General features: G+C 59.7%; 2 protein-coding genes across 2 annotated transcripts; both read right to left on the bottom strand.

The window, feature by feature from the left end:
* Positions 1–600: 600 nt before the first annotated feature.
* LOC103681672 (small integral membrane protein 24) lies at positions 601–2,386 on the bottom strand. Its single transcript, XM_008711245.2, has 3 exons — positions 2,226–2,386; positions 2,030–2,141; positions 601–1,326 (listed from the first exon to the last, which is right to left on the bottom strand). Exons 1-3 carry the CDS (start codon positions 2,305–2,307, stop codon positions 1,200–1,202), a joined length of 321 nt encoding a protein of 106 aa, XP_008709467.1. The 5' UTR covers positions 2,308–2,386; the 3' UTR covers positions 601–1,199.
* A 1,189-nt stretch (positions 2,387–3,575) lies between these two features.
* LOC121102442 lies at positions 3,576–8,969 on the bottom strand. Its single transcript, XM_040628296.1, has 5 exons — positions 8,768–8,969; positions 8,511–8,619; positions 6,254–6,415; positions 5,899–5,961; positions 3,576–4,106 (listed from the first exon to the last, which is right to left on the bottom strand). Exons 1-5 carry the CDS (start codon positions 8,967–8,969, stop codon positions 3,959–3,961), a joined length of 684 nt encoding a protein of 227 aa, XP_040484230.1. The 3' UTR covers positions 3,576–3,958.
* Positions 8,970–9,243: the final 274 nt, after the last annotated feature.

Genomic DNA, 9,243 nt, shown 5'->3' with positions numbered 1-9,243 from the left:
TCGCCGGGGTTGGGGGGTCAGTCAGGGCTGGGGGGGTTAACCAGGGCTGGGGGGCTCAGCCGGTGGGGGTCTGCCTCAGACCGAGGTCGGGGCTCAGCTGGGCGGCGGTGAGGGGGCAACCTGGCCCTCGATCTCAAGGAAAGCCCCAGTGTTTTTCAGACACTGGCCCCTGAAGTGATGCCTTCTTGGCTTTGGGGGTTGTTCCAACACCGCGGGCTGTTTGCCATCCCTGGGCCCCCACTAAAGGCCATAAAAGGGGGGCAGGCTTGTGACAGCCACAAAATGTCCCCCACCATTTCCAAACGCCCCTAGGGGAGAAGACACGCCCCCTGCGGAAAAGAAGGAGTCACACAGCCCCTCCCCCTGCCACAGGACCGCAGCGCCGCCTCCCACTGGGACCCTCCAGACCCCCCAGCCTGAACCCCCAGGCCTGGCGCGGACTAGGGGTGGAGGGCACACTGTGCCCTTCAAGATCCCCCAGGTCTGGGGGGGGGCTCCCGTGCACACCATGGGGGCCCCATCCACACCATTTCAGCATAACAAAAAGCTGACATTTACTAGACACTTTTTGGGTTCCGGGTTCTGTGCTCGAGATTTTCATGGACATTATTTCATTTAATCCTCATGACAACTTGTAAAGCATCAAGTTACTTTCCTCCCCCTTTTACAGGACAAGAAGCTTATGCACAGAGAGGTTAAGTTATATGCTTAGGGCCACACAGCAAAGACGCTGGGAGTTCAAGCCTCCTGTGGAGTGGCCACCAGGAGCGCAGCACGGGAGAAGGGGGTGATGACACTGCGTCTCCTCCCACCCTCAGCACCCGCACCCAGGCACAGCTAGCAGACAGTGACCAGAAAATCAGCACACGGTGGGAGGCCCCTCGTCTCCCAGGAAACGGCCTGCGGAGGGCTGGACCACCTCTGGGACCCACAAACACCGCAGGGCCTTTGCACGCCCCCCCCCCACCATCCCTCTTACTGGCGCGAAGGAGGCTTGGGAAGGGGGTGTATAAACACCCAGTAAATGCAAAGGGGGGACTTGAGGCGGGGCCTGAGCGCTCCTGGTTCAGGGACATTTCATCTGAACCCCCACATGGAATAATTTCTCTGGCCCCAGGACCAGGTCTTTGCTTGTAGGGTGCGGAGCAGGCTTTGGGCAATCCTGGGAGGCCTGCCTAGAGGAGGCAGGTGGGAAGACTTCATTCAGAGGAGCTGGCCACTCTTTCATGGTTGGGAGGCCCCTCTTTCTCCTCCTGCTTCAGCCCCCAGTTGCCTTCTGCTTCTTTCTCTTCCATTCTCACGGTCCCCTCTTCCTTCTCTTTATTGCTGTGGAGACAAGAAGGGTCCAGAAAACCGCACTTAATAAGGATTGACCGTGTCCAGGCCTCTTGCGATTCTCCCAGAACCTCTGAGTCTTGCACTCTCGTCATTCCCATCTTGCAGTAGCTGTGCTGAGGCTCGGACAGGTTAGGACACTTGTCCCATTTGGACGAGCAGGAAGTGCGGGAGCCCACATGGGAGCTGCGGGAGCCTGAACCCCGCTCTTAACCTCTGGCCTTCCTGGCTTCCCGGCTCTCAGAACTGCGGGTGAGTGAACGGGCAGAGACGGGGAGATGGACCGACTGATGGGTGGCTCAGTGAACGAGTGGATGGGTGGATGGATGAGCAGATGGACATGCGGACGGGGGGTGGGAAGGTGGACGGAGGCGCAGACAGTGGGATGGACACACAGGAATGGACGGACAGATGGAGGGATAAATGCGCGGGGTTTGCAGGGAGGCGATGAGGACTTTACAGATCCCATCTGAAACACATATGAGCGATGGGGGTCTCAGGGAAGCCACCTCAGTTTTCAGGTAGGGAGTCAGGAGGGAAATCCGTGAGGTTATACGAGGCCTCATCGGTTCTGGATCAAAGAGTTACCCCCTGGCCCTGCCCTGCCTCCTCTGAGGCTCGAAGAGGAGCGGAGAGGGGCTCTGAGCACCAGCGGTTTGGTTTTGGGGAGGCACTCACGCAGGACGGGGCCCACCTGTCGCGGGCCTGGCGGCACCAGATGACGTACACCATGGTGAGGACGAAGATGAGGAAGAGAATGACCAGCACGGCCCCCAGCCCCACCAGCCACGGCTTCCTCTGGGCCACTGCAGGCAGGGCAGGGCGGGGTCAGCGGCTGGGCCGCCAGGTGGGGGCTCCCTTCCCACCTCCTCTCCCTCCCGAGGCCTTACGACAGGGTTGCGCCTGAACCAGCCCCAGGACCAGAGCTGCCAGAAGGGAGGCTGGGCCAGCGGTCATCCAGAATCTGCCCATCCTTGTCTGTCTGTCCTTGCCTCTATCCAGCGGGTTCTGGGGTGCCACCCATCAGAAGAGGAAGTGGCCAGCCCCGGACACCCCAGGGCAGGATGTGGCCAGTGCCGCAGGAAGTGGGGGGATGGGGCCCCCTTCCCTGGATTCCGGGTACGCTGGGGAGGGGTCCAGCGTCCCAGGCGTCCCAGCACCCTGTCTCCTTGAGGCCCACCTTGGCCTTCTCACTCCCCACAGCCAGAGCCATGGGAGAGGCTCAGGAGAGGTGAGGGACGCATTTCCTGAGCGCCTACTATGTGCCAGGCCTTGCAATGGTTTGAGCCCTGGCACCTGCTTCAAGCCTCCTAACTCTCTTGTCCTCAGGTTGCGGACGAGGGGCTACCTCCCCGAGGGCCACATAGCATTCCAGAGGGACACAGGTCTCCCAGCTGGGAACCAAAGCCAGGAGCGGACACCCCGCGCTCCAACCCTCTCCCACCCTAGGACATTAACCTCCAAATCGGGTCTTAGCCAGAGTTTACAAACTCCCTCATCCTTTGGGCAGTCTGGGCTTCCATCCGAGCTGGATGGAACAGCAACCCGTGAGACCTGGCCAATGGCATCTCTCTCTCTACGCCTCAGTATTTTCATCTGGAAAATGGGACTGACTGTGTCCTGATGGAGACTGTGGACAAGATACTGAGGGCTCCCTGGAAGCATCTATGAGGGCGTGTATTACCTTGATTTTATTTGTTTTTTCCACCCCCTGGTGGACGATCCTGGAAGTGTTCTAGCAGCCTTGTGGGTTACATCCTACCAAGGACCCCAGCGCCGGGGCCCCAGAACCGAGCCCGAATGCCAGCCTTTATCAAGGTCCTTATTAAGAAATAGTTAACAACCAGGGCAAGGTCCAGGGCCCGGAGAAAGTGGAAACTGGGAGGAGAAAGTACTTTTCCCTTCCCAGGGGAGCGCAGAGCCCTGGAGCACACAGCCTCCTGGACCTAGTTCCCGGGAATGGAGTCATGTGACCCCAGATGAGGGGTGGGGTAGCAAGGATTTCCCAGGATACGGCCCTCTCGGGGCTCAAAGTCCGAGGTTCACGGCAGCCAAATCAAGATTGCAGGGAGAGGGCTGAGTGTGCCCGGGGCATCTGGGCACAGTACAGCCTGCTCTCTCATACCTGCGCGGGCATTGACCCCAACCCCAAAAGCAGCCTCCCCCAGGGGGAAACTGAGTCCCAAGAGACAACAGGAGCCCTTATCGATTCTTTAATGCAGGTCTCTGAAAGGCAGCTTTGGCTCCACGTTGGTCCCGAGGCTGAGTGGGACGGGGGAGGTTCTGGCCAACAGATAGCAGGGAGAGGGAAAAGAAATCAGGCGGTGGGTAGAAGTAGGTGAGCCATGAGATGGTGTGGGCTTGGGGGTGTATCCACAACCAAGAATGCACCCCTAGTGCAAGAAGAATCACTAGGCAGACAAGTCAGGAAGGAGGTGCGTAAAGCCCACGCACGCAGCACACGGAGCCCTTCCTGGGGGGCAGGGCACGTCCCACGCCTCTTCATTCGGTATTTGCAGCTCTGTGTGGAGTTATTATGGTGGCTTCACGTCCAGATCATTGCTTACACAATGTGGAAGGGGCATCTCTGGACGGCTGCCTGGAGGAAATGGGTGCCGAGTCTTCACATGGCTGTGTTCGTGACTTTCTCATCACCTCTGGACTCCTCTTTCTCCTCCAGCTCCAGCCCCAAGTTTCTCTCTCCTTCTTTCTCAGCCTTCTTGCCGTTCTGGTCCTTTATCTCCTCTTTCCTCTCCCTCTTGCCTTCTTCGCTGTGGGGATACAAAGGGCCCAGACCACAGTGAGAAACAGTCACTCCCACTTAATTGACACGTACCCGTGCCAGGTGTTCTACGCCTTTGTTGAATCCTCAGAACAGTCCTCATGAGGAAGCCTTGCTATTTCCATTTCACAAAGGCAGAAACTAAGACTCAACCATCCCATGGATGGATGGTGGATGGACGGGTGGGAGGCTGGATGAAGAAGTAGATAAGTAGAGAAGTGAAGAGAAGGTTGCGTGGAGGGCTGAACAGGTAGAGAGTGTGGCAGGAGAGCAGATTAATTAGAGGAAGGAAAGAGTGATCAGTCAAGGACGGATGGACGGGAGTGTAGATCGTCAGGCTGACGGGTGGGGGAAATGGATGGGTGGATGGCTGGGTGGGTGAGTAGGCGGCTGGGTGGGTAAGGGAATGAAAGGGTGGATGGTTTGATGGATAGGTGGGTGGGTGGGTGGGTGGGTAGGTGACAGGCAGATAAGGGGTTAGGTGAATGGATAGCTTCATGGAGAGATGAATAAATGAATGGGAAGATGAGTGAATGAACAGGAGGAAGAGAATGACAGATCAATGGATGGGAGTATAAGTGCGTGGATGGATGGAAGTGTAGACAGGTGGATGGATGAACGGATCAATGGCTTACTGGGTAGGGAGATTGACAGATGAACGATGGATGGTTGGAAAGTGAAATGTGGGTAGGCGGATGGATGGATGATTGGATGAACAAGGCAGGGAGAAAACTACCAACGTGGGAGCTCAGGTGGGTTCGAGAACCTCCGGCACATCCGGGAGTGGGAATCAGATGTTGCTGGAGCTGCTCTGGGTCGTAGACAAAGCAAACAATCAGGCCTACAGCTCTCCTTCACGTACGTCTTAGGCTTGGCTGAGAATCTTCCAGTCAGGCTGGCCTCCTCCCATCTCCCACACTCCGACTCCCATCCCCCAACCTTTTTTTTTTTTTTAAGATTTCTTATTTATTTATTTGACAGAGACAGAGTCAGCCGGCGAGAGAGGGAACACAAGCAGGGGAGTGGGAGAGGAAGAAGCAGGCTCATAGCGGAGGAGCCTGATGTGGGGCTCGATCCCATAATGCCGGGATCACGCCCTGAGCCGAAGGCAGACGCCCAACCGCTGTGCCACCCAGGCGCCCTGCCATCCCCCAACTTTTGCCCAAGTTGGGATATTGCACTGAAAGAGCCCCCAGCCCTGCCACCTCCCTGAGCCTACCACCAGAATCGTGTCTGGAACCAGTCAGGACCACAGAAGACACGGAGTCCAGGAGAGTTGCCCACCCCAGATCGGATGCTCGTGCACAGACACCTGCACGATCCCACCACGGTCTTGTTCAACAGACCTACTGTGCACTGGGCCCTGTGCTGAGCACTGGGAACACAGCCAGGACCAATGCTAAGTTCTATTCATCTATTGGAAGCTACCAGCTAGCGTCGAGGAAGGGGTAAAAAATGACTAAGATAAATTCAGCTGCTGGTCAGCGCAAAGAAGAATGGACGGCTGTGGGACGCAGAGTGTCAGGAAGGCTGGTGGTCAGGGTGGGCTTCTGTGAGGAGGACATATCCGAGCAGGGACTGAAGCCAGCCAGGAGATACAGAAAAGGGTGTTCCAATCAGAGAGAACGGTAAGTGCAAAGGCCCAGGGGCAGGAGTGTGCTTGTAGAGTTCAAGAGCAGAAAGAGGTCATCTGTGCACACCCATTGCTCCCCACCCCCAGAGGGGGCTCCCACAAACCCCCTGACCCCGCACACATCCACACAGGCTCACACAGGCAGTACCTCAGGGCCATGTCCTGATACGGGTTGGAATCCACTCCGAACGCGAGCTCCTCGTCCTCAGCTCTGTAGGAGAGATAGAGATAGAGGGGTGAAGGTGGGTGAAGGGCGGAGGTAGCCTGCACAGTCTCCCCTGCCTGGGGCTCACGAACCGCACAAAGAGAGGTGTCCACCTCTCGGGCTGCATGGCTGTCCCGGACTGTGAGGCTGTGAGGCGGGGGGCCTGAGCAGAAGCAGGGAAATGGGGAGACGGGGAAGGGACCCGAGAGAGTCAGGAACCGGGAGGGGTGCCCAGCACTTTGGGGAGAGGAGGAGGACAGGGACAGCGGCTGTGGGGAGAGGGGAGAGGGGCTCCCACCTCACTTTGGAGCACCAGACGCGGTTGACCAGCATGAGGACGAAGACGATGAACAGGAATCCGACGACAGCAGCCAGGCCCACCAGCCAGGGCTTCGGGCGGTACTGCGAGGCTGTCCGAAGGTGAGGCAGGCGGGATTCAGCGATGGGGCAGGGCCGGGGCCTGGCCCCGAAAGGGGAGAGGGGAAGGGTGCTGGGGGATGCTCAAGCCGGTGGGGTCTTGGAAAGGGGCTGGGTGTCAGAGACCAGTTCTAGAGAAGGGGAGGGGGCTGGGTGCCCTCAGGGATGGGGAGGGAGGCCCAGAGGGAGTGTGGAGATCTGGGGGGCTCCAAGAGGGGTCTGGCCCAATTCCTCCTCTGCCTGCCCCCTCCCTTCAGAAGTCTCGGTTCCTCATCACGAAAATTGGGGAAATGGTGAGCCTATGAATTAGCCCCTCCCACGACCCCTCCCCACCGCCCCCCACCCCTGGCCCCAGCCCCCCCCCCAGGTCCAGGTCAGAGCCCTACCCTGCTGAGCCTCTGCAGGTGACAGGAGCAGGGCACTGAGCAGGAGAAGGGCCTCCAGTGTCTCCATGGTCACACAAGAGCCAGCAGCGGTGCACAGTCAAGGTTGGCTGGGTGAGGCCCTGCCCAGCCCCTGATATGGTGGCAGCCGGGCCTAGGGGCGGGGCCGGTCCAGACCCGGAGGCCAGACTCTGGACCTGGTATAACAATTAACGCGGGGAGTCCAGCCCCTCCACCCTGTGTCCTGCCCCAGGACCAAGCCTCCAGTTCCCCCAGGCTCTGTGCTGCAGGGACCAGGCAGAGACGGGCCTGGGCTCAGGCCTGCCAGGCATCATTATGTCTCCTTCTCTGAACACCCCTGTTTCTGTCTCCATTTTGCAGAGAAGCCCAAGGAGGCCAGGAGCACAGAGGTCACACAGAAATAGCTGGAGCTGGGATCTGAACCCAGATCTCCCCCACCACCGGCTGATGCTGCCACGTCCTGGCTCCCGGACCCCTGGGGACCCACCGCCAATACTGGGATGAGCACAGGGACACAAGCGATGGGCCACGTGCCCACTATCCATCTCCAAACCCAGCCACGCCCCGATGGCCGCCGGAGGCCCAGGTAGCAGATGACTCAGGCTCCAGGCTCTCCTGTCCATCAACCTTGGTCCCTGGCTGATTAGATAGGGAGCCTTGCCCAGGAGAAGGAGCGCCCCACCCCAGCTGCCACCGGACAGCCACGGCCCAGGCACGTGGCAGGAAGCCCCAGTGGAGGGTGGGGGGCTCCGCAGGGCCCTCGGGGGCTGGGGGGGGTGCCGGTGTCACTGCACGCACCTTTATGGAGCCCCTATGCATACCCAGGGCCTCCTGCCTCCCTGAGGTCTGACCATCCACATTGCACAACGGGCCATCCAGTAGAGCGATGGAGCTTAGGCAGCTGCCCCGAGCGCGCCCGTCTCAACCGCCCGAGTCGTGCCTGCGAAGCTCCTACCGTGTGCCCTGTCCTGTGCCAAGCTCCGAGTGGAGGGAGGAAGCCTCAGGCACTGTCCTGCGGGAGTTCTCGGGTTAGCTGGGAAGTCAGGACCCCCAGAGACCAACAGATCCAGAGGGCAGAGCCGCAGAGCTGGGGAGGAGGTGGGAGGTGGGGGCGGAGCAGGGGCGGANNNNCCCGAACCCCGCCTTGGGGCATCTGTGTTTGAAGGCCGGTGGCAGAACTGGCCTGTTTCTGCAAAAAGTTCTCTCTGCTCCAAGCAAGTCATTTCTGGGCTTTGTGGCTCCATGCTCCCAGCTGTTACACGGGGGCAAAAAGTCCTGGCCCATGAGGATTAAATGAAATAATACGTGGAAACGGCTCACCGAGCACAGCAGCAGGGACATACTAAGCACCCGGTTACCATTGTTTCTATCTGAAAAACTCTTCTTGGCGGAGGTTGGGTGGAATCAGGCTCTGGGGCTATGGGGGGAGCAGGAGTGTGGAAAGTGCCAGTGATCAACCGCTGGAAACTGCCGGCCCAGAAAGAGAACGTTCTCTGCCCAGACGGGGCAGATCAGTGGAGCAAGGGATTGGTGTGCACAAGTCCGGTCTATACAACTGCCAAAGGCGTTCAAACCCGGTCCCGGGCCAGAGGGCAGGGCCAAGCTCAGTGCAGCCTCCAGAAGGAGCTTCGAGCAGCTGGGTCCTTGAAGGCAACGGAAGGGCGGCGGGGAGCTGGGGCAGGGGCTTCTGCAGGGGCGGTGTCACCACCCCCTCCAGGGTCCTCATCACCCCGCCAGGCCAGGGCCAGCTGCAGGTCCAGCTCCTCCAGATCCTCGCCCTCGAGGCTCGAGCGCAGCTCCCGGGGGGCGTCCTCCTGGTCTGGCTTCGGGCCGAAGGCCCAGTCTGCAGTAGGGCGCTGGTGAGGAGCCTCCCGGGGCCTCACCCACCCTCTGTCCCCTCCCTGGCTATGAGAGGCCCTTGCACACACACCCCCAGCCCCAGAGCAGCCCAGCACTGTCCCAAGTAGGGCTCGTGGTAGGTAGTGGCTCACCGGCCAGGTCGTGGGCGAGGTCCTTGATGAGATGGCCCACGATGGCATAGGCCACAGCCACCACCAGGAGCGCCACCAGCAGCAGGTACAGCGCGTTCCTGGGCAGGCGGATGGCATCCAGAGGTGGCGGGCGGTACTCCTCATACAGCGGTGGGGCCGGGCTCCAGCCCTCCATCCCCTCCTCGACCGCCTGCCCTGGCATGATGGCTGCCTGGAGCAGGAGAGGCCCGGAGGTGACCCGCGTGGCGGAAGTATTTAGGGGCTTTGGGTAAGAGGATTGGGGCTCCTCCAAGGCCACCATCTGCCTGGATTAATCACCACGCAAATCACTTCCGCCCAACGCCCCCTCCCTCCTTCAGCTCCAGCCAACTTGGCTGGTACTCTGCATGTCCATCCCCACCTCAGGGCCTTTGCTCGAGCTGTTCCCAGTCCTGGGAAGATCCCTGCCTTCATGGAGCTGACATTCAAGATAGGGG

Source organism: Ursus maritimus, unplaced genomic scaffold, assembly GCF_017311325.1.
Source record: "Ursus maritimus isolate PB19 unplaced genomic scaffold, ASM1731132v1 scaffold_14, whole genome shotgun sequence".
NCBI lineage: Eukaryota > Metazoa > Chordata > Mammalia > Carnivora > Ursidae > Ursus > Ursus maritimus.
The sequence above is the reverse complement of the archived record's forward strand: the minus strand, read 5'-3'. Positions and strand labels throughout refer to the sequence as shown.